This window comes from Puma concolor, chromosome D2 (assembly GCF_028749965.1).
Source record: "Puma concolor isolate L17-30 chromosome D2, mPumCon1.1.hap2, whole genome shotgun sequence".
Taxonomy (NCBI): Eukaryota; Metazoa; Chordata; class Mammalia; order Carnivora; family Felidae; genus Puma; species Puma concolor.
In genome coordinates, this window is record NC_141677.1 from 44,003,810 (window position 1) to 44,029,893 (window position 26,084).

Sequence of the window (26,084 nt, forward strand, 5' to 3'; positions counted from 1 at the left end):
TGTGTTTTTGTCAAAAATCAGTCAACTGTATACTTGTGGGGATCTGCTTCTCATTTCTCTGTTCCATTTATCTATGTATCTACCCCTCCACCAATACCTCACTGTCTTGATTGCTGTAACTATATAAAAAGTCTTGAGTGATTCCTCCTACTTTTTCTTTTTCATAATCGTTTATATATTCTAATTTATTTGCTTTTCCACATAATTTTAGAATTAGCGTGTGTTTACAAAAATTCTTGCCAGGATTTTGACAGAAAATGTGTTATACTTAAATATAATTTTGGAGTTAACATCTTTAATATATGTTGAGTCTTCCCATCCATGAATAAGGTATAGCTCTCCATTAATTTAAATCATTTTTTATTTCTTTAACCAACATTTTCTAGTTTTTAGAATACAAGTTCTTCATATGCTTAGATTTATTATGTATTTCATCAATTTGAGTTATTATAAATGGCATTGTCTTTTAAATTTAAGTTTCATGTGTTCATTGCTGGTATTTAGAAATACAATTGATTTTTGTGTATTGATCTTGTATCCTATGAACTTATTAAACCCACAAGTTCTGGGAGTTTTTCCTGTAGATCTGGATTTTCTACATGGACTATCCTGTCATCTGCAAATATGAACATTGTTTTTACTTTTTGATCTATATATCTTTTCTTTGCTTGCATTATGGCACTGGTTAGAACTTCCAGTAGTAAGTTGAATAAGAATTATGAAGGTGGGCATTCTTGCCATGTTCCTGATTTACGGGGAAAAGCATTCAGTCTTTCACCGTTAAATGAATGTTAGCTATAGATATTTGAAAGATGCTAGTTGAGGAACTTCCTTTCTATTCTTCGTTTGCTGAGAGTTTTCATCATGAATGTGTGTTAATTTTGTTAAATGCTTTTGCTATACTAATATATACGAACATATGTTTTGTTGTTTTGGTTTTTTTTTTTGCTTTAGCCTACTGATTGCATTCATTGTTTTTGAATCAATCTTGTGGACCTAAACCCCATTTAGTCATGGTATATAATTCTTTTATGTATTTCTGAATTATTCACTGGTATTAAGGATTGTTTACATTTATATTTGTGAGGAGTAATTGTTGTTTTGGGGTGGGGGTGTACTATCTTTGTCTGGCTTTGTTTTAGGGTAATTCTAGCCTCATAAATGAGTGGGAAAGTATTTTTTCCTCTAGTTCTGTTTTCTGGAAGAGATTGTGTAGAATTGGTATTAATTGTTTAAACACTTGGTGGAATTCTCCAGTGAACCACCTAGGCCTGGAGATTTCTTTTGCAGGGGGCAGGGTTTAAGTTTATTTATTATTTATTTTGAGAGAGAGAGAGAGAAAGAGCATGAGCTGGGAAGGGGCAGAGAGGGAGAGAGAGAATCCCAAGCAGGCTCGATATCACAAGCTGTCAGATCATGACCTAAGGTGAGATCAAGAGTCGAACAAACGCTCAACTGACTGAGCCACCCAGGTGCCCCTGGGGGAGTTTTTTAATTGTTATAGACCTATTCAAGTGATTTCTTTCAACTCAGATGAGTTTTCATAGTTTGTGGTTTTGATGAATTCATCCATATCTTCTTTTGTCAAATTTATGACTATAAAGTTGTTCATAGTATTGTCTTGCCGTCTTTTTAATGGCTGGAGGATCTGTATTGATACCCTGTTTCATTCCTAATTTTGCTAATTTAAGTCTTCTCTTTGATATTCTTTATCATTTGCAGTGATCTGTCAATTTTGTTGAACTTTTCAAAGAACCAACTTTTTATCTCTTTGATTACCTCTGTTTTTCTGTGTTCAGTTTCAGTAGTTTCTGCTCTTCATTGTATCCTCTTTCTATTCATTTTTTTCTTTTTTTTTTTTAACGTTTATTTATTTTTGAGACGGAGAGAGACAGAGCATGAACGGGGGAGGGGCAGAAAGAGAGGGAAACACAGAATCCGAAGCAGGCTCCAGGCTCTGAGCCATTAGCCCAGAGCCCCACGCGGGGCTCGAACTCATGGACCGCGAGATCGTGACCGAAGCTGAAGTCGGACGCTTAACTGACTGAGGCCACCCAGGCGCCCCCTTCTTTCTACTCATTTTTGGTTTATTTTGGGTTTTTTTTCCCCAAGTTTCTTAAGGTACAGTTCAGCTTGTTGATTTGTGGGTTTTTTTTTTTCTCTTTTCTGTCACTACTTTAGCTGTGTTCCACAACTTTCAGTATGTGTTTCTTTTGTATTCAGTGTGTGTGCATGTGCGCACGCATGTGTGTTTAATTTCCTTTGAGATTTCTTTAATCCATGGATTGTTGAGTAACCAAGTGTTCGGAAATTTTTCTGTCATTTTTCTGTTTTGGATTTCTAATTTGATTCCATGGTGGTCAAAAACACATTCTGGAGGCGCCTGGGTGACTCAATCAGTTAAGCATCTGACTCTTGATTTCAGCTCAGGTCACGATCCCAGGGTGGTGGGATTGAGCCCCACGTTGGGCTCCATGCTGAGCATGGAGCCTGCTTAGGATTCTCTCCTCCCTCTCTTTCTGCCCCTTCTCCATTTTTTTCTCTGTCTCTCAGTCTCTCTCTCTCTGTCTCTCTGAAAATGAGTATATAAACTTTAAAAAACAAAGAACTTCATTCCTTTAAAACACACACACATTCTGTGTGGGACACCTGGGTTGATCAGTCAGTTAAGCATCTGACTCTTGATTTCAGCTCAGGTCATGATCTCATGGTTCATGGGTTCGAGCTCCATGACAGGTTCTGTGCTGGCACTGATAGCATGGAGCCTGCTTGAGATTCTCTCTCTCTCTCTCTCTCTCTCTCTCTCTCTCTGCTCCTCCTCCACTCACTTTCATGCTCTTTCTCTCTAAATAAATATATTAATAAACTTTTTTTTAAATGTCCCCTTTATATTAAAACACCTTTTGTGCAGTTTTTCTTTTAGTTGTCGTGGTTTGTTTTATCGCCTAGACTGGTAAAGGTGGTAAGTGATCTATGGACTCTTAAAAAGAATGCATATTTTGCTGTTGCTGGATGGAGTATTCTATAAACATTGATTAGATCCTGATTGTTGATGATGTCCTTGAGTCCTCGGTATCACTGTTGATTTTATTGTCTAGTTGTTTTATCAATTATTAAGAGAGGGGTGTTAGATTCTCCAGCTGTAATTGTGGATTTGGCCATTCAGTTCTGTCAGTTTTTGTTTCGCGTGTTACACAGTTCTGTAGTTTGGTGCATATACATTTAGGATCACTATGTCTTTTTGGTAGATTGACCCTTTTATCATTTTATAAGGTAATTTTTTATGCCTGGAAGTTTTCTCTGAATCTTCCTTTATTTGATATTAATATAGCCACTCTTGCTTTTTCTGTGAACATCTCTTAATGAAGCTATGATTGACACCAAGGAAAGTAAGAAAGCTATTATTACTCTCAAGATGCTTATATTTAATAGAAGAATAATAGAAATATTCAAATCAATATAATGAAAAGCAGAAGAAAAATTCCCTGAGACAAGTACCACCAAATGATGTGGGTGTTTATAAACAAGAGTGATCATAGTTAATCTAGGTAGAATCCGGAAAAGCTTCTAGAGAATGGGTTTGAAATGGGCTTGGAAGGCTGGATAGGAATTGGGCAGATGGAGGTGGAAAAGTGGAAAAGTGAAGTAAGTAAAATGAGTAATATTTTTTGCCTTTCTAGTCATAAACTCAAATGACAACTGTTCAAACAGTTTATTAAATGGGTGCCCCTTGGCAGTAGCAGGCAGAGCTATTTATGTGTTTATTTCACAAGGTTGTCTCTCTTTCCCTCATGCTCACTGTCTTGGGTGAGTGAAGATGGGTGTCATCAGTTTTATTTCTAAGATTCTTAGGTGCTTGTAATATGCATTCAGGCCTAATATTATAGCTTCATCTCTAGGTAAATACAGTAACTTCACTTAATGCAGTTTAAATCCATAAACAGTTATTAAGAGCCTGCTGTGTGCCAGGTAAAGAAGGTAGGACATTTAACATCCTTTAAAACTCCTGCCAGGTTTGGGGTGCCGGGATGGCTCAGTCAGTTAAGCTTCTGACTTGGGCTCAGTTCATGATCTCATGGTCCATGGATCAAGCCCCTCATGGGGCACTGTACTGTCATAACAGCTAAGAGCCTGGAGCTTACTTTGGATTCTGTGTCTCCCTCTCTCTGTGCCTTTCCCTGGCTCATGCTCTGTCTGTCTGTCTCTCTCTCAAAAAATAAAGAAACATTAAAAAATTAAAAACGGGCGCAGCGAAATTAGTCAGAGAAAGACAAATATCATATGACTTCACTGGGTGGCGCAGTCGGTTAAGCGTCCGACTTCAGCCAGGTCACGATCTCGTGGTCCGTGAGTTCGAGCCCCGCATCAGGCTCTGGGCTGATGGCTCAGAGCCTGGAGCCTGTTTCCACTTCTGTGTCTCCCTCTCTCTCTCTGCTCCTCCCCCGTTCATGCTCTGTCTCTCTCTGTCCCAAAAATAAATAAACGTTGAAAAAAAAAAATTTTAAAAATTAAAAACAAAAAAACAAAAAACTCCTGTCAGATTTTTAGGTATCATGACAGATACTTACACTAAAAGTATTTCTTTTTTTTTTTTTTTTTTTTTTTTTAATTTTTTTCAACGTTTATTTATTTTGGGGACAGAGAGAGACAGAGCATGAACAGGGGAGGGGCAGAGAGAGAGGGAGACACAGAATCGGAAACAGGCTCCAGGCTCTGAGCCGTCAGCCCAGAGCCTGACGCGGGGCTCGAACTCCCGGACCGCGAGATCGTGACCTGGCTGAAGTCGGACGCTTAACCGACTGCGCCACCTAGGCGCCCCTACACTAAAAGTATTTCAAAGAAATAATGAATTATCATGAGAGACCATTTGATACAAAGTTGTTTCAAATGCCATATATGTAGAATTATACAATTAAAGGATAAAAATGACTGGAGTAGGGATTAGGACAGGTATGTGAGTAACTGATAAGAACTAAAAGTGAGAAGTTTCTTAGAGATAAACTATTCTGTCTTAGTCTGCTTGGGAAGCTATAACAGAATACCATAGATTGGGTGGCTTATAAACAATAGGAATCCATCTCCCATGGATTTGGGGGCTGAGAGGCTGAGGATCAAAGACACTGGCAGATTCAGTTTCTGGTGAGGGCCTTCATAATAGACAGTCATCTCATCATGTCTTCTCATGGTAGAAGGGATTAGGGAGCTTTCTGTGTTGTTGTTGCTGCTGCTGCTGTTGTTTTTTTTTTAATAAGGGCACTAATTCCATTCATGAGGGTTCCACCCCCATGCCTTAATCACCTCCCAAAGTCGCTACCTCCAAATACCGTCACACTGGGGAAATACATCTCACCATCAAATTTTGGGGGAACACAAATAATTCATTCTATAGCACATTCCAGTCTTTCATCTTACAAATGATGAAACCGAGGCTCAGAAAAATCAGTGACTTTTTCAAGGTTGCAGGACTTATGGAAGATCCAAAGAAAAACACAGTTCCCCTGGCTCCCAGTTAGTACTATATTCACAGAACTCCAGAGAGAATTTATTTCTTTGAAAAGGAATCCCTGACTGCTAGTTTAGCTTATGTACAAAATCCCTATCTGAAAGTGTCTTTACCCAGAGCAGTGGCTGGCCTTGGTGATACTCATAGGAAAAGTGCATGTCCCTTCTTGGTTGAGGACTTGTTTTGTGTAAAGGTTTTGAACCAAAACATTTCTGAAACAGCAAAATAGAATTGTATCAGGTAATATTTTTGGAGAGCACTGGGGATCATCACCCTATTAAATATTTTGTAAGCTATTTTTGCAAACATCTATGGCCAAGTTAGTGGAGAAAAGATAATTTCAAAAGGTAGGATCTTATTTAACTAGGATATTCTAAAGATCATTAATTCCATGTGGTTCCTTGGAGCTGTTTTTCCTCTTCATTAACATAGAAAGTGGATCATTTTGTTTTTGTTTTATATGAGCAGTGTAGCTACGATTACTCTTAAATTTAAAGGAATACCTGATTATATTGAACTGAGCCAAGAAATATTGATAAACAAGTGGGAAAAATTTATTTGGACTAGTGTTTATGAAAACTGTAAACACCAATAAACTATGTTAGTAATCTTCTAATAAATTATTTCTCTGTCCAATTAATTGGTCTAAAAATTATACATACTTTCTTTTGCAAATTGAACTGGGTATGATTTACAGCTCATTTTCCTTGATGATTTGTTAGTGTTTTAATAGTTTTATTTGTGGATGTATTTCAGTTGGGGAGGAGGCCAGGAACAGACCTGAGACCCAATTTTGTCCTATTTGTGGGACATTGAATAAATTTTTTCTTGCTTGATGACTCAAGTGAGGAGACTGAAGTAAATGCCATTGCAGGTGTATTCCAATTCTGATAATCTGTTATTAAGTAAATCTAAGAAGCCATAAATTATTCATTTTAAAAAGCATGCCTGCACTCTAGAAAACAGTATGGAGGTTCCTGAAAAAATTAAAAATAGAACTACCCTACAACCCAGCAATTGCACTACTAGGTATTTATCCAAGGAATACAGGTATGCTGTTTTGAAGGGACACATGCACCCCCATGTTTATAGCAGCACTATCAACAATAGCCAAAGTACGGAAAGAGCCCAAATGTCCATCGATGGATGAATGGATAAAGAAGATATGGTGTATATATATATATACACAATGGAGTATTACTAGGCAATCAAAAAGAATGAAATCTTGCCATTTGTAACTATGTGGATGGAACTAGAGGGTATTATGCTAAGCGAAATTAGTCAGAGAAAGACAAATATCATATGACTTCACTTATATGAGGACTTTAAGATGGAAAACAGATGAACATAAGGGAAGGGGAGCAAAAATAATATAAAAACAGGGAGGGGGACAAAACAGAAGAGACTCTTAAATATGGAGAACAAACAGAGGGTTGCTGGAGGGGTTGTGGGAGGGGGGGATGGGCTAAATGGGTAAGGCGCTTCAAGGAATCCTCTCCTGAAATCATTGTTGCACTATATGATAACTAACTGGAATGTAAATTTAAAAAAATTAAAAAAAAAAAAGCATGCATGTTTAACCTGTGGCCTGTATGTCACATTCTTGACAGTACTCACTCTCAAAACATTCTCGGTCTTTTTAATGCTGTGTTGGTTCTGCTATCTTCAACCAGTGTTCTTTATTTTACCTGTTAATCTTCTGAAAACCTATGATTTAAAAAGAAGTAAACATTTTTTGTATGATAGTTTTTTTTTGCTGCCTGATTTATATAATTGATGCAATTTCTGTGTTTAATACTTAAAAGTGTATCTCCCCTTTTAAATGCTTTCAAATTTTGCAAAAGACTGGAATCTGCTGTTGTAAAAAAACCTATAATGATAAGTGTAATGTATACCAGGAAGAATATATATATTTTATTTCTTATGTGTTAACTATAAATATTAGGGGAAAATAATTTTTTAATATATGAAAAATACCTAATTTTCAATTATGTATTTTAATAATTTGAACTACCTATATTTAAAAAAATGAAATCTGTCTTCTTATTAACACTATTGTTATTTTTTTTTTTAAAGTATGACTTTGGTTTCTCTATTTTTCGGTTCCCTTTTTTATTATACCTCCCCATCCCATCTCTCTCTGCACAGGGTGGGTATTCTGCTCCCTCCTTCTCTCCTTGGCAGGGCTCCTTCCAGGGGATCCCACGGACTGTTCCGCCGCACCGCAGACAGAGTGAGTCTGTGTCTCTCACTCCTATCCTGCTCTGGCTTCCCCTTCATGGTATTGCCCTTCTGCATGACTTATCCCTTCCCCAGCACCCTCTCTCCTGTCCAGAGTGACCTGCAGGCATGTGCTAAATCAGCACTCCCTGGGCTCTCTTCTCTTAATTAACTCTTCCTTTGACTGCATGTGAATAGACATCTACTTAGAGCCTTAGGAAAACTACCTGAAGTTAATTTCATTCTAATACTGTTTAAACCTATTGCCAGTGACCCAGACCTGCTGACATGCATCTGCCTTTAATGTATTTTCTTTTTTAGTGACCTTGAGATATATGAATAACAATTTTTTTAATCTAGTTATGTTAAAAAAAAAAAAGTACACAGTTCCTACAGTGATATGGCCAGATGCATACTATTGAGGGAGCCGGCTTACTAGACCATTGCACATTTCTTTAAATATTTCCTAATCAAAAAACTTTGATTGCATTTCACTGTCATCTAAAAGAAGTCTTTTTAATCATTCTTCAAGGGTATTTTTTAACAACTAATATGGTTTTATAATTCATCCAATTGCTTTACAGTACAGAAGAAAATGGCTTTTGAATATGCATGATTTACTAACATTTCTAATGATTTAGTAATTGACTTAAGAAAATTTTTGTTTACATTAAATCTGCTTTCCTAAACAGTGTTTATGTTATATTATGTACTTAAGTACACCTGGTAAGTTGGTTATATTTTATCTTTTTTGAAAAGTCACCCAAAAAAAGCTAATATTAATGAAAAAGAGATATTAATATTGTCAATCAGTCACTTTTATGCCTTCTCCATGGATTTGCCCTGATTTTTGATTCACATCATTTTTTTTATAAATTATCTTTATCCATGTGAAGTATGAAAGGTCCAAAAGGGAGAAATTTTAAGCAGTTAAAATTAGGAAATGTGATTTATTCAAATAAAAATTCATTTATGGGAATTTGGAAAATTATGAGGTATCAGCATGAATTTGAGGCAAAGTTTGAAGCTTATTTTTTGGCTGTTAACATCGCCCTCCCTTCTGTGTTTTCTGTTTTATTTTACTTATTTCTTTTTAATTTTTTTTTACATTTATTTACTTTTGAGAGACAGAGCGTGAACAGGGGAAGGGCAGAGACAGAAGGAGACACATTATCTGAAGCAGGGTCCAGGATCTGAGCTGTCAGCACAGAGCCCAATGTGGGCTCGAACCCATGAACCGTGAGATCATGACCTGAGCCGAAGTCGGAAGCTTAACTGACTGAACCACCCAGGCGCCCCTGTGCTTTCTGTTTTAAAGAAAAATAGGATTGGAACTTGTGGGTGGCTCAGTGGGTTGAGTGTGCAATTCTTGATCTCGTTCTTGGTCCCAGGGTTGTGAGTTCCAGCCCTGCCTTGGGCTCCGTGCTGGCGTGGAGCATACTTAAAAAAATAAATAAATAAAAATTAAAATGAGCATAAAGAAAAATAGGGTAGAAAAATAGGCTTTTATATCAAATTATTTATTACCAAGTTAATTTGTTTAATTGAAGCACCAAGAAAAGGGATTTTTCCTCCTCCTCATCTTCCTCCTTTTCCATCTCCCACCTCTGTAGCCCTCCTTTTTCTTCTCTTTAAGTACTTTCCTTTCCTCTCTCCTCTATTTTGATACCACTAGCACATAAGAAATTACATTAAAGTGCTAGTAAACGAATCTGAATTTCAAAGGGCAACTATAACATGATAATATATTTTTTGGCCTGCAGCCAGTAAATTGCATGGTTTGACAGATTTATCTCAGATTAACATTTCTGCCTTGAATTTAACCCCTTGTAGTTCTTCTCCTTTCCTCCCACCATTTTTCTCCCTCATTCTCCTTCCCTTCAACTAGCTATAATACGGAATTGAAATTTAAGGTTATTCTGTATTGCAAACAGAGGTTTACATTTGTTTTCAAAACATGTTTCTCAGAAACACTCATTTCACTAGTTTCTTACTTGTATAGCTTTAGAATTTTCTTGTCCCTCTGTTGAGTCATTTATTAGTCCTCCATTTTCAAATGCTTCTTCCTTTCCTCTTGAGTCAAAAGCTACCTTTTATTTTCTGACTATGAAGCAGCACTGTCTATCAACACTATCAAAATTCTGTCTTTCTGCCTTTTCTAGATCAAACCTTCTTTCTCTGCATCTTCAAATTAATAAGAAGAAAGTTTTGGGTAGCCACCTAGAGGATAATACACCAATATTGGAGTTTTTTTTTGGGTAATAGCTAAGAGAACTGGCCCTGAAACTTGATCATTGAGACTTGTAAGACCCTATTTGTGGAAAGTAATAATTAGAGGACTTGTTCATGGCTTTTTGATATTTCTTACTGAGCTGGGAAGGTTCCTTTAGAGGAAAAATATGTTCTAAACTACTACACTGTTTTGGATTTCCTCTGAAAACTAAAGCAGCTTATTAGTAAAATATTATTAATTTAAAATTTTAAGAGTATTTTAAATGTCTTTAAAGTATAGAATTTCTGTAGAATATGAAATATAGAATTATGTAAATTATAAATGAAAATACAGAATTTAAAATTTTTAAAGAAATTTTAGAATATTAAATTATTTTTTTAATATAGAAAAGGAGAAGGGTATGGAATACAGTGGTTTTTATCAGGTTTTGGAATAGATCTCCCCCTTCCTTTACTAAACTTATATTTATTGAAATAATGTTTGTCTCTGTGTCAGTCAGTATATGATTCCTAGGGCTGATTTTTGAAGAGACTAATTCTGTAAGTGATGGTAGATAGTTGAGAGAGTTCTCCTTTATTATAATCTCTTTCATTAGTAAGTTCTTTCCAAGGCCCTCTTGAGCATCAATATAAGTAAACTGCCTTTTTTTCTAAACGCAGAAGCAAGGCAAGCTTGGCTGTTAGTCTCAGGATGGACAATCTGGTTTTCTTTTTGTTTTTAATTAAGAATAGTAGACCTTCCAGCATAATGAGATAGCCTGTTCTGGATATGTGGAGAGTGAAATAATTAATGTTTACAGGGAATGTTTAGCTCTGGTGACTCCAGAGAGCTGCATTGGCCAAGGATGTTCTTGCTGAATTTAAGGATAAGTCTAAGAAAATCCTGGTGTGTGTATGTGTGTGTGTGTGTGTGTGTGTGTGTGTGTGTGTGTACATACACACACACATATATATATATATTTTCTTTCTCAGGAAATTTTGACTTATATTTCTTTTTTTGAGTATATTACTAATCTCAACTGGATGATGCTTCTCTTCCAATTTCAAATTAAATTTTTCTCTGGGTTAGTAGAAGATATCTACACTTAGACATAGAAGGGGTCTTCTTATTGTCTTAACTTCATTCAGCTTTTGTCCAAATATTTTAACTAATACTGGTTTCGTCTTTTTAATTGCCAATTGTGTAAAATTAAAATGATAAATAACCCACCTCATAGTAGGAAAATTTGATTTAAAAAATTGCTTTTAGCGAGTAAAAAGCCTTAATGGTAATCTCAAGTAGCACTTCTTGCCAGAGCATATGCTTTTAGGAATACTTGACTTTTCAAGAAGTATGTTTTGAAATAATGTCTATTTATTGTCATGCCTAAAAAGACTGTTGAATTAGCTCTTTAATATCTTGGCTTGAAAGAATTTACAAATCTTATCGACCTAACCTTCCATGTGCAGTAACTTAGATGAGGCAAAATTTGATTTTAAATAACAAAAATAACATAAGTTTATATACATGTGTCTTCATAGCTCAGCAGTTTCTTGATGTAGTGTTAGTATTGCCTGATTTCTAAATTTATAGTATAATAACTAACTATATTCTGCCCAGAATAACATTAATAATGATGATTACATTGTCTTATATCCTCCTCCTCTTCTTCCTTTTATAACCCTCAGAGGATATTTCACAAACCTTTTTGACAAATGACACTTACAAATTCATTTTATATCAACAACCCAGTATATATTTACTAAATGAAATTATGTATTTACAACCCAACACACGTGTGTGTATTTAAAATTCAGATAAAAGTTGTATGAAATAGTACTTTCTCTTGGAACATATAATATTCTCATTTTCCTCCCAATTTTTGGTTTTGCTTTTTTTCACATAGCATCATTACATGAACATTTTTCATATAGTAAATATTTCTTGAAAACATCATTTTAATGGATACATGATAATACATTATGTGGATATACTATAATTTTCATTAATATTAATTTAATTAATGATTAATCATTTTAATTAATATTATTGAGCATTGATGTTGTTTCCAATTTTCCCTATGAAATATATGCTTACAGTGCAGTTTATTCTTGTGTATAGATCAGTATCATCATCTCTCTTAGGTAGATTACTGGAAGGGTGTTACTTAAACAAAGGGTGTGTGCACTTTCTAGAAACACTTGATGTATATTGTTGAGTTGCTAAACGTGTTCATAGGGTATACATTAACATGGCTCAATCTGGCTCTACCATGTGACTGTCATCAATTTTATATGTAAGTGCAGCGTTAGCTTCAGTGCTTTAATGAGAAATTAGCTCTGGGAGTGACTTTTCATAAAAATAAAATATTTTTTAGTGAATTGGTAACTAGAGTAACTCAGTAAAAACTGAACAAATAGAATATGGCACTCTGTCCTTTTTTGCAGCTAATTTCAAGTGCTGTTTATTTATTTTCAAGTGCTGTTTAGTCTTTGGTTAATTGACTAGAAATGTGCATCAAACTCATGGTCCAGGAGGCTGTCCCATAAACTAGTTTCTCTGGGAACTTTCCCATATGAAGAAACCCAGCAATCGCTGTTTTCTGTATAAGCTTTTTAAAACAACCTGCTCTGTAGATTGTGGGATTGTTTTGTTAGTCATATTTGTTGTATCATAATGCCTGCAGTATCTTACTCTGGATAAATATACCATGCTTACTGGTCACACCAATGGACTTGTACTATTATGATGTTTATTTAGTTTTATTTTCTGAACTCTGAATCCCAGAGGTAAATGCTAATAGGTTCTGTGTCTTAGAGATAAAGACCCAGGAAAATTAAGCATCTCAAATTGATTGTGCCTGTGTAATAAATGCTTACTTAAGTCAATAATCAGTTTAATAGTTTTTAAAGAAGTTCACTGATCAACTTACAAAAGCTATGGAACTCCTTATCTCAGAATTTGTTTATATACAATTTCTATTTATTAATCACTTATCTACTCTAAATTCTCTGAGATCTAGAGGCACCATTATGAGATCTAGAGTTATGAATAAGAGCATTCCTGGTTCCCAAGAAACTTTCGAAAGTTTCATGTGAATTATAGAACAGAATTCTTTGAATCTAGTTATGTTAGGCTAGGAATCCGGTCATGTCTTCCATCTTTATAGTGATGTGTGGAGACCTTGCTTATTAATTTAGAACATCACATTTAAGACATGAAGATCAGATTATACTTGAACTGGTCTTTAATGTAGCAACAGTAATAAAAGTAAAAAACATTAGTTTTTGAATTGTATTGAATTGTATTTAGTTTACAATGTGCAAGACTCTGAAACTATTAAAGAAATAATTTCTACTTGCTTTGTAAGGGATACAATGTGGCTGAACCATTTTAGATCTACGGAGTATGAATATTAAGTCGTATCAAAATTCTATCTGTATTTTAACTGGTAAGATTCTTCAAATGATTCCTTTTAAGTGTGAGAAGTTTTACATAATATTGTTATGTGGTTATGAATATTTACATTAACTTGCAAACCTCTTTAGCAAAAAAGTATAAATTTATTAAAAATGTTTTTATTTTATACAAATATACTAAGTAAAATAATACTGCCTAGGAAAACACAACAAAAGCAAAGCAAATACTGTTGGCTGCTATACCCAGTCATGGCAATTCCTTGGTGTTATGTGTGGTCTCTGACACCATTGTCCTGTCTTTTTCTTGTCTCTGCTCTCCCATTATGCCATTGGCAAGGAGTTGAGAAGTTAGTCCATTACTTCTCTGACAAAGCGTGGTACAGTACAATTTCAGATTTTTTCCTACCACCTTCCTCATAGTCACTCTTGTTTTTGTTTTTTCCAGTTTGCATGATGCATGTCAAAGCCTGCATGAAAATACAGGCATGTTACAGATGGGTCCATTTCCATCTTCCTTTTATTCTTTAAAATGTATTTAGTAATAATAAACTTGTATGTAACAAGAAAATAATTTTAGGTAATTCCTGTGTCTGCTATGCATTGTTACACTTTAGAACACTTCCTGCTTTCTACCTTATAACACTTGGACATATTTTTCTCAGTCAGGACTTGATGTTTCTAGCTGCCATCTTATCGTTGGTAACTCTAGCACAAAATGTTTACAGAAACTGATAGGAGTATTTTTTCTTATGCTAATGCTAGAAATCTTTGAAATGGTATGAAACAGTGAAGGTGAAGTTTTTTCTCTGTGATGAATGCTAATTTGCCTTTCCTTTTATTCAGTTTATTTCCACCAGTAGGTCACTTGCAACCACTTTTTTCCAAAAATACTGCTACATAGTGTGGCTTGAGTTTGGTGTCTGAGACGTCTCCTGTGTAGGATAGATCAGTTAAGAAAGAAAGTAGGGCATTACCCAGGAAAGTTAGTATCTGAATGTCGGTATTGAATTTGCCTATAAAGTTTTTAAAATAAACTTCTGGCTACTTTTTAAATAATCTTCTGGCTATACCACATATTCTGAAAGTTTGTGAACTCATTGGAATTACACAAATAACAGAATAATACAGTTTTAGTGCTACATTTTAAATTTCCTCGGTTCAAATTCTGGCTTGGCCATTTGCTAAAATGTGTGAATTTCAGTGTCACTTAATTTCTTTTAACCTCAGTTTACTCATCTACAAAAATAAGACTGTACTTTCCACTGATGGTCTTGTGATAAGTAGAGATCATGCATGCAAACTTAGTGTTTGATTATTTATCCCTGGAAAGAAGGGAAACTGTTCTCTCATAGCCCAGAATATAGCATTTCTCAGGTATTTGTAATGTGTCAATCACTATACTAAGCACTTTGTATGCTTGTTATCATTTATTATTTACAATAATTCAATGAAGTGTAAAATCCATTATTATCCTCATTGTATAAATTATGAAATTCCATCTCAGAATAGTAAGATAATTTACCCAATATCTCACCGGTAGTAAGTGATGGAGGCAGAAACTCAGACCTAGATCAGTCTGACTCCAAAAGCTAAATGACTCAGTATTGTGTTGTACTAGGTCCTCCGTATAGCTGTATATAAATTCTTTCTAGACTTTTTTTTTTTAATTTTTAATGTTTGTTTATTTTTGAGAGAGAGAGACAGAGTGTGAGCGGGGGAAGGGCAGAGAGCAAGGGAGACACAGACTCTGTAACAGTCTCCAGGCTCCGAGCTGTCACACAAAGCCCGACATGGGGCTCAAACTCCCGAGCCATGAGATCATGACCTGAGCCAAAGTCAGCCGCCCAACCTACTGAGCCACCCAGGCGCCCTTATTCTTTCTATACTTTAAAGTGCCTTGTATCTCCTAGCTCTATTTTACCTTCAGGAAGGCACTTAAGGAACTTGACTTCTGTGTCATATCAGATATGCCTGCTATGGATTTAACACACTTAGATATAACTGACATTACCAAAATATTTATTTGAAGCCTAGAAACCTCTTATTCTATGGCAACTAGTTTATTGTGCTGCTATAAAAACTTGCCTTTTTTCCCCCAAAACCCATTAACAAAAGATCCATAGCTTGAATTCATCATTCTCACACCTTTTAATAATCATAGGTGATATTTCTTTGAGCACTTTTGATGTGGTAGGCGGTCCTGTGCTAGGTGTTTTTATATGTATAATCATGTTTAATTATTAGGATTAGAAATGGAAGATAATGTAATGCTTGTTAAGACAGTTTTCCGTACTTACTTCATTCAGAAATATACAAGTAAAAAATACTTGTGGCTTAGCTGGTAGGTCATTATGGGACGTGCTGAGTTCCTATTAACTTGTAATTCTTCCTGCTGTCCTTCTAAACATTAGCCATTATGTTCATTTAGGGAAAACTTTTTTTTTCTGTTCTATGATTTCTTTTTCATCAGTGTTTTTTTTTTTAAACTTGTGTTTATTTGGTTATTAGTGCTGTATCATTGACCTAATAGGGAACTATTTTGATTATTTATTACCAAAGAAGCAATTCTGGAATATATCACTTCCTAATATTTATTTATTAATTTATCTAGAAAATATATATTTAATCCATACTATGTGCCAAGTACTAGGGATACCAACTGCAACAACAACAAATAAAGCATGGTTACTTGCCTGTAAGGAGCTCATATCTCTGGTTATCTTTGTAAGCAGCCCAAATTAAACATTTAAGATGATCATTGAAGATACTGTCAATCCCTTGTAGTTATCTAGTAGTGCCTCTGGCACTCTTGACCTTGATACCTGTAACCGTTGCTTCTGAGAATTCTCAGGATGGTATGCCAAGTTAGATGTATCTAACTAAAGTAAGACTTGAAGTTGCTGAGTCTAGTTAGAAGCACCTAGCTCTTTAAGTCTGGGGATGGTTCCACATTTTGAAGCTTCAGTAACCAACCATTCTGTAAGTTGCAAGGATGAAGTACTAAAAGCTCTACTTATTGGTGACTACAGGGAGTTTCGTGAAGGCTGCCCTCTGAGTTTTGGGTTGCTGAAGCTATGAAATGAATGGGCTGGTGGGCAACTTCCCCAGAGGCATTTTATTTATTTATTTGTTTTTATTTTTTGTATACAGATTAGTAGTACCTCATCATGTATCGCCAAAGCCAGAAACCTGGAACTCATCTTAATTTTTTTCCAAACAGCTGCTTACCTGGCCACCTTTAAAATCTCTTTAAATCTTTTCCAGTTTTGCTTTCAGCATATTAATTTTAGACCCTTATAGTTTATCACCTGGGCTATTAGCAGTAGCATACTACCTGGCTGTTCTGCTTACAGTCAGTCCTTCTGTATGTTCCCCACTAATTCCACCAAAGTGACATTGTAAAATAAACATTGTATCTTACTATTCCTCTGTTTAAAATTTATCAGTGTTTCCCATCACCTGTTGCATAAAGTCGGAACCACAGCCTGACATGAGTTTCTTCATGAGCTGGCCCTTGCCTGTGGCTTTCCCACCAGCACTGCGCTTTCCAAATTCAGTCTAACAATTTTAAGTTACTAGAACATACCATGTTCTTTTTTTGCTTCTGTGCTTAGCATGTACTGGCGCTCCACCCTGAATGTTCTTCCCTTCTTGTCTACTTGGCAAACTCTTACTCTTTGTAAAATTCATTTGAGATGTTTGTGATTCTTGGATTCTATGACCCCTATAATCAGGCATATTTTTTTCTTTTGTTCTCCTATGTTGTTATGCTTGAGGCATGGTCTCATCATTTGTTTATTTATTTTTTAATGTTCATTTATTCTTGAGGGAGAGAGAGAGTGTGAGTGAGGGAGGGGCAGAGAGAGAGGGAGACACAGAAACCGAAGCAGGCTCCAGGCTCCAAGCTATCAGCACAGAGCCCGACACGGGGCCCAAACCCACAAGCCTTGGGATAATGACCTGAGCTGAAGTTGGATGCTTAACCAACTGAGCCACCCAGGCGCCCCATCATTTGTTTACCTATCTCCCTCACCAGGTCTCTCAACAATAGGAACAGCATTGTATTCAGCTCCGTATTTTTCTATACCTAGTACAATGTATGATATATCACAGACATTAAAAAAAAGAATGGTCTTTGATGTTCCTATTTATTTAGTCCTATTATCCATTAGAATATGGGATTTTTTTTAATATTTAGAATTCATTCTAAAGATGTCTGAGGGCATAGAAGCAGTAATGAATGTGGGCAGGATGAATTGTTAACATCTTGCCTTTATGTTATACCCCTGAGTGTTTAGAATTTGGGGGAAGTTGTGCTGCCGGCAATAAGTGTCAGAATACATCTCTGCTCTGTTTGCTTGAGGTTAAGAGGCAGCTTGTTTAACTCAGCAGTAGGTAATTAGTGACAGTTTAGTGGGTAACCAGTTCTATACAATCTTCCACATTTAGGAGCAAGTCATTTCCTTGGTCCTCGCTGTAGTCACATCTTCGAGAGAGACTTTTTTATTATGGTAGTAGAATTGATTTCCAAACTAGTTTTCAAATAAATAATAAAACAAGACATTTATTTGGGGATAGGGAAACTAGATCACACCACTAAAATGAACTTTGAATAAAAATACAAATCTGTTTATAAAGCATTTGGAAACCACTAGTTTATTCACTGTAAATTAAGTGATAGGTACCTTTTATGTAATTGTTCAATCTAATTCCTCTCAGAAGGCTCAAAATTTTATTATTCTTAAAAGCCTGATTATTTCTAATTCTTTAATATTTTGTATGGAGCTTTATTGCATTTAATATAAGCAGCACATCTTCCTGCTCTACTTCCATTTAGTTCTCTGATAAGCAGTAGTCAATTGGGTAGTAAAAGTACAGTAGTCCCTTCTCATCCATGGTTTTGCTTCCTGTATGTTCAATTACCTGCTGTTGGCTTCCATCTGGAAGCAGATGATTGTCCTTTTTGATGTATTGTTAGAGGATAGTAGTCTAATGCTATTTCACAATCCCAATATCATTCATCTCACTTCATTTCATTACGTAGGCATTTTATCTCACATCACAAGAAGGAGGGTGAACACAGTACAATAAGGTATTTTGAGAGAGAGACCACATCTACATAACTTTTACCAAAGTAATTGTTATAATTGTTCTCTTCTATTATTGTTGTTAATCTCTTATTGTGTCTGACTTACAAATTAAACTTTATCATAGGTATGTACATCTAGGGAAAATCATAGAAAATATAGGGTTCGTTACTATCTGCGGTTTCAGGCGTCCACTGGGGGTCTTGGAATATATTCCTGTGGATAAGGGAACCTACTATAATCAGAATAGAGCAAATGAGTAATTATCTACAGTTTACAGGGCCCCTTTTCAGGAGGTTTGGTTATCTTAAATACAAGTTTATGTTTAGGAAATCATACTTTTTTATGCTTTGAGCTGATCTCATATGTTATATCTTTTTTTCTTACTAGCAAAAGGCATATTTAAAGTCATTTTAAAATTTTTAAATTTAAATTTAAGTTTTCAAAGGTCTTAAGTTGCTTTAAGATTTTTAACTCAAGATGAAAATATCTTTTGATATTTTTGAAGGTCAAAAGAAGTGAAAAGGGAAGGCACATCCCATTTCCATCAACCATTTGATGCTGCACCTTTCTTTGGTTGCTTTTTTTCCCTTTCGGTAGATTTTTGTTTGCTTAATGTGGTCCTCTATATTTTTACTAATCTTTTTAAAATGTATGATCACTTTGGCATGGTCATTTTTTTTCTAGGGAATCCCAAAGAGAGTCTGTTGAATTGATTGTAATTACCTGGTGATTTTAGTACTTTCCTTCTAGAAGGACAGTTGTCATCTCTGTGGTCATTTATTGTGAAAATGCCCAGTGACCTTAAAGTCTAGGGCATTTAGCTTGAAGCAGAAACTGAGATGACTTATTTGTTTTAAACATTCTAAAATAAGAGATTAATGTAACATGTTCTCTATGAATTTTGGGTAGTCATCTTGGTTTTACTACTTTTTTAAGTAGAAAGTTGGCCATATATCATCCTGGCCAACCGTCCCTCTACTTGTCATTGAACTTTGTTCTCAGTCATCTGTAACCCTGCCATGATCTACCTGACTGCTGGCCCTGGCAGCCACCATCCAGTACTGGTCAGGGATGTGAAGAAAGTGACCAAACACAAATGATGCAGTATAAATAGATTTCCCTGCTCTGTCAGAGAAATTAGACATACTATATAGATTTATTCGTGGATTAGTGCAGTTAAAAAAAAAAGTTATTTTATTTGTAAAAACTGATCCTTTAAATATGTTTCATAGCCCTTTGGCAAACTTTTTTTCATTTTCAGCCTACATCATTTAATAGAAAGTTATATGTGTATCGTGTTTATACATTGATGATAACCTCCCCTGTAATAGGACATGACCAGTAGGCTCTTCCCAAAAGTAATAAAAGTTACATGTTTCCTCTGATTTGTATAGACTATAATCACAAAGTGCTATAGAAATCATTCTGTCGAGCTATCTTACATATAAAGTTTTAAATACTAATGAATCAAGGCAGGAATCTTTTTTCTGTAATAAATACATACTTTAAGATTTTTCTTTACCCCTGTTTGACTTCAGATCTTGTTTAGTGTTGACTGCCTGTATCATTTTTTGTTTGCATTATCACTCTTGTATGTGTCTCATGAATTCACTTGAATATTGCAATTTATTTTTCAATTTAAAAAACCCACATACTTCTCATATTAAAACATAAGTATCAACACAGTCTAATTGGAACTTCTGTTAATTCTGGGTGGCATTTGTAAATTGAATTGTTGGTTAATGTTGTTTTTACTTTTAATAGCCTCAAGTACTACAGCCTTCCAGCAGCCTTCCCAGACCCACAGACCACGCCCAGGGAAAACTAATAAAGCCGCAACATATCGAGGCCCACAGTGAATGCACAAGCCAGGGCATACATCAGGTTGTTGCACATCTGGATGAAAGCTTTACACATGGCTTACAACAAGAAAACAACTATAGTCTGGAAGACCAGCCTTTTTCGTCAAGCCCACAGTTCACTGAGGATGTGGCTAAGATTACACCTTCTGAAGCAGACTTGAACATGACCATGAATGCTCAAGAGCCTTATCATTCGACCAATAATCAAATTAGTGACATGCAATTTGTACCCACTTCTCTTCAGACACTTCCCCAGTCAAGTACAGTAGACCAGGCTACAAGAGTTGGAAGAAATCAGTCTTCACTGGAGGGCTACACATCCCAGCCCAAGTCCTTACCGCTTTTTAAGCCGTCCATCTCAAATTCTTTGGTACCTCCTCCAGTTTCTGAATCATCTTCAAGTAGAACTCCCACTTGTAAAAAGTCACCAATAATCACACCATGCAATTCATCAAAACTGCAGCCAACATCAAGTCAAACAAATCTTGCAAGTAATTCAAATCCAAAAGCATCTAAGCTCCGCCCCCCTTCCGGCTCTTTTAGACAAAAACAAATAAGCAACTCCCAACCAGAGCCTCAAAACTTCCAGGCCAAGACAAGCATCCCAAGGCCACTAACAAGAAGAAAAGAAATCATGCAGAATCTGAATGGCAGTTTGAATTCTGGGGATTGTTTGGCCTCTAACCGATATTCCCGTCTTCCTAAACCAAAGATACATTAAGTGCATAGCCATCACCTGCCAATTTGTTTTTAAAAACAATCTGTTCTGTAATAGCTTTACATGTAATTTGCTACTATGATGGAGGTTCCATTGAAAGCTTGCAAATCTTAAAAAATTAAAACGTGGAAGTTTCTAATAGTTTGGCTCTTCCATTTTATGTCCTGGTTGAAGTACACAGCATTTGAGCATATTTGTCTCAGGTAAACACAAAAGTTTGCTTACCCATTTGAGAGGCCTACAGAAGGCTCTAATCATGTTATCTATCCCTCTGCACATCAGAAAGTTCATAATATTCCACTTAGCAGGCAAGAAATGTGCTTTGTTCATTTAGTCCTTCCAAGGTCTGTATTAATTGTGGTTCTCGGAGCCTCACCCTTTTTCATTTGTCCCTCTTGTGAATATGGTTACTGTTTTAACTAATGATACAGTGATAACTGAAGATGGTAGTCTGTAAGTAAAATTCTGGCCAGTGATTTGTATATTCAAAAGGTCTATGCAAAAGCTTTGTGATGAATAAAAGAGATCAGGCTTTTAATGGAAAGTCTATGTAAGTTTTATTTTTCCTTGCTAGGATCAGCCAGCTAGTCTCATTATTTATTTATTTACCAAATTCCCCTGGTTAAAAACGTTTCATATGCTGTAAAAATCAATTATATTTTGCATTAGCATCTTGTTTTACATATACACACATATACACATACACACCATTTGTGTTTGTTTTTGCTACTCGTAAATTTTGGAAAGCTTGTGTTACATCTTGAAGCCTATACCTAAAGACATTCATTTTGTAACATGTGTTGGTGCTAGAGAGTTTTGCTGGTAATTCAGTTTTGAATCCTATAGGGTTATGGATCCATGATAGCTGATTTAAGGTTCCACAGTCTATATTTTAAATTAAGTCTTTATTATAATAATTATATTTATTGACTTTCTGCTATTATCTGAAGACTGGAATAATGGACTTGAAATGTTTGCACAAACCTTTGATGAGATATAAATACACCACAGATAGGGATTGAAACTATTTTCTATAACAAAACAGTTAAAATATTTTGAGAGTAATTATAAACTTAAGTAAGACTATCTTGAGAAAGCTGGAATTCTTAATAGTTTTGTTGTTGTTGTTGTTGTTTTTCCTGAGCTTTCCAGGTTTCCCTTTTATGTTGGCATGTTTGAGTGGCAGTTTCTTGAAAAGTAGATTTGGGATGAAAAATGGAATTGGAGAGGGGACACTGTGTTTTACTAAAAGGTGTTAAAAGCTTTTTTAATGTTCTAGGAAGGTAGCTGTGGAAACGCCAAGGGACCATATGCACTAACCTAATCATGCTGCGGGCTACTCGTCAGATGGCTCAGTAAATTTGCCCTCTGTTCTCCCAAATCATGTCATCTTTAGGCTGTTCACCTATTGCTGCTTTAATTAGAATTAATGTCTTTCAGACAGATAGACTTTTACAAAGTCAATTTTTGTTGTGATCAGCTGACCAAAAATGTATCTCAAGGCATTATGATCAAAAAGTCACTCAAAGTTCTGGGAACTTTGTTAAAAAAACATACACTGGTGAAATTGCCCTTTTTACGAAAAACAACAGCAAGTGCTTTAGTGGAAATTTCACACGAGCTGTTAACTGTCATTTACCTATCAGAGGACCATTCAAGTGAATTTGCCGTTCACTGGATACAAAAACTATTCTTGAACTTGGTAACAGGTGAGCAGCCTTTGACAGCACTTCTGTCAGAGAAGCACTAAAGTTCAGGAAGGTTTTCACATAGTCCAGATATTGTTAGTGTAAAGTACTTAGAGGTATCAGCAAAGCTCTTTGTTCACAGAGACAAGAAGCAATGGCTGACAGCTGTAAGTAGGTACATGTGGTGTTTTATCTTGAAGGAGAAAGAAAACTGATCTCGTATATTGCAAATAGGATGTTATTACACTATATTTTTCTAAAGTAAAACACTGAGGAATTGGTTTTGGTTTATTTAGAAGTTGGTGTAGACTCTTGTGAAACATTTACAAGTAGGCCTTTATCTTTAAGGGGAAAGTTTAAAACTTTCACTTTATTTTTAACCCCCTAGTCTGAGGGAAATATCTTTGTTACATAAAAGTGTTGACTCCTGCAATTTGTTAATTCCAGTCTTTTTCCTGCTCTATTTTTTCTCTCTGATGAATATACATAAAAATTAATCCATCCGTTTATCAGTTTCTCTGAACTTGTGTTGAGCCTCAGTCTTGGCTCATCAGTATCATTATGAAGCATAATAGATTTAAGAGGAAAAACATCTAGGATGCTTGTACAAAACAAGTTTTGCCTGCAGTTTTCTTTTAAAAACTGCATGAATATTTCTTTAAAAACTGCTCCTTATTGGTAAATGTTAAGTCAGAAATGAGGTGAGGATGTAACTCACCTGAATAATCAGGGATCATTCTCAGATCTGGCTTGATCTCTGTTTAGTGCTTCTCTAAGTCAGCTCTGTGCCAAATCCTCCTCCGTGGGAACTCAGATTACTTTTTCTCTGAGTTCTTACGATTTTGGTGAAGATGGCTGCAGTATATGAGTTGTAAATCCTAAAGGAAAAGTTTTATGGGGGTTGGTTAAGTTTCACATTTGTGAAAGAGAAAATAGAGCATGTAGAATTAGACATTTGGCTGTTGATGGGATGCATATCAAATTCTTTAGAGAAAGCTTAGCCTAAGGAGTTAATCCGTACAGGTGCAGATGATTTTAAGGCATTAAACAAAGGATTATATAGTTATATCATTTAGAATGTTTCTAATAACTGAGACCCTCTAGCATTTTTCTTTTGGAGTCTCATTTTAATTTGTGCAATATTTTCAGGCATATAGACTACTGTTCATTGTATTTATATAGATGTTAGGGAACTTACTAAGTATTTTAACAAGTAAAAATCTGAATAATGAGAGAAAGTATCAGATTTGCACTTTAAATGAGCTTAATTGCTTGGAGTTGTGCCTGAAATATCGAAATGCCTCCTATTGGGCGTGGCTTTCTTTGTTGAAATGAATTTCTCTATAATTGTTGCTGTTTGAAGTACAGCCTTTCACAGAATTATATCCTCAGCATGTCACTTTACTCATTAAAGCACTAAGTTCTTTGAATGTTTCATGGTACCCTTAAGTATTTTACTCAGTACATCAAAGAGAACACCCAACCCATAGCTGTCACCTCTGTGTCTTCCTGTAACACAGATGGTTGTTACAGACACAGAAGTGCACTTTTCAGTTCTGAGCAGAGTTGTCATGATGGTTTCCTGGTCTCTGGGGCACTAAAGATGTAATTTGGAGTCACCAACTAGGTCTACAATGAAATTCAGTAAGACTGCAGCATAGTTCAGTTTACTTTTCATCTTACACAATAGTTTTCGTGTTTATAAATTAGTTGGGGTGGTTATGTTTGCATGCTAATGCACACATTTGAAAATTAATTATAGCTGTAATACAAATACCTGATGTTTTTCCTTGAGGATGATGGCATTGCTATTTTTCTTAATTCTGATGCTTGAATTATTATATTTTCTAATATTCCTTCCACACCTCCCTTCAATTTTTCTGCTGCAGCAGTTTGACAGGATACGTTTGGATGAATGATTCTAATGGTGGGCGCCAATCTACAACTATGCTATTAATTAAAGATACGTCATATATTTTAACTGTCTTGGGGAAAAGCTATCCACTTTCTCCTTGTTAGAGCATCACCATAACAAGATAATACTGACCCTAAGAATTTAAAGTCTGAGTCATTGCTAACTAAAAACAAAAACATCACAGTCTTGAATATCTGCAGTATTGTTTTTCCCATTGATTTTAAAAACAAAGTTCAGACTAAATACTGTATATTAGAATTTGCTTGTAAAATGAATTATAAAAACTGGATGTAAAGTCTCTTTCCTGAAAATGTTGGCATAGTAAATAAAAATAAAGTTCATAATTATAAAATCTTTCTTGTCCTTCTCAACACTGCCTTTCATAGTGTACTTTGTCTCAGATATCTTTTTTTCCACAGAGATCCAAAATGCTGTTCTTTTGGTTGGTTTTTTTGTTTTTTTTTTTTTTTTCAAACTCTGTGTCATTTCACAATACTCCCCTCTACACTCACATCACACTCCGAGCCCTGGTTGAGTAGGAGTTGAACAATAAATAGTTGAGTGTTACCACAGACTCTGTAAATGATCGGATATATCAGTTTCCATTTTAATCAGATGTCTGATTTATCTTAGGAAAATATTGCAATAATGGATAATTTTTACTTAAAAAATATTAGCACCCTGAGTGAGAATGCTGCCTACAAGAGGAAGACATTGTAATTTTAATTATTTTTTTAACACCTATACAAAATAGCTTGAAGCAACAAAGCATTTCATGAAATTGTACATAGTTTTTAGGACAAAAAGGAACAGGGCATTTATAATTTATTTTCCAATTTAACAGTCTGTGATAGTCATTATATAATAGGATATAAAAAGTCGACACAGTGATTATTAATCCAAAATGGTTATATAAATGCTGGAAAAAGAATGAAGGGAATTTCATTACTACTAAATTTGATAATGGCATTTACCACCTCTTAAGACATCTGTATCAGTTTTAAGGCCCTCGTTAATAGCAAGTTATTTTCTTAGACTTGACTCCAAATTTTTCTTTAGTCTGTAATCAAGTGTAGTCATTTCATTTGTCTCTCGTGTTCATTCTGTATTTTCTATTCTGAAAATCTTTTTTGTTTCCCACAGAAAAGACAAGTATAGGTTGATACAGACTTCTGTTAATGGGGCTTAAGTAATTTTTGTGGATGTCTTATGGATGTGACTCACTGTGCTAGCTGCTGGGTGTACTGAGATGAAAAACACATGACATGGTCCCTGCCTCATGGAGTTTAAGGAGCCGCAGGTGGTTTCAACATCATGCCATCCTGTTAAGAATGCCCTTTTCATCATCATGTTTAGAACATAACAGTAAAACTCCTTTTCATCTCATTTCATTCCATTCTGGGCTTTAACTGCCTTTTACTATTCTCATCTTTGCTTCTGTATAAATTACTGGTTAC

At 35.3% G+C, this 26,084-nt stretch overlaps 1 protein-coding gene across 7 annotated transcripts in view; it reads left to right on the plus strand.

Moving 5' to 3' along the window:
- CCSER2 (coiled-coil serine rich protein 2) overlaps positions 1 to 24,981 on the plus strand; it is a 196,183-nt gene extending 171,202 nt beyond the window's left edge. For 3 of the 7 annotated variants that reach the window (XM_086680169.1, XM_086680174.1, XM_086680175.1), the window contains one exon: positions 20,209 to 24,981. In XM_086680169.1, the coding sequence (XP_086536295.1) occupies positions 20,209 to 21,027 (819 nt within the window). In that variant the 3' untranslated portion in view covers positions 21,028 to 24,981. Of the gene's footprint in view, positions 1 to 7,651; positions 7,785 to 13,691; positions 13,732 to 20,208 lie in introns of all 7 variants that reach the window. The other 4 variants (XM_086680170.1, XM_086680172.1, XM_086680171.1 and 1 more) reach the window with 4 other exon arrangements.
- Positions 24,982 to 26,084: the final 1,103 nt, after the last annotated feature.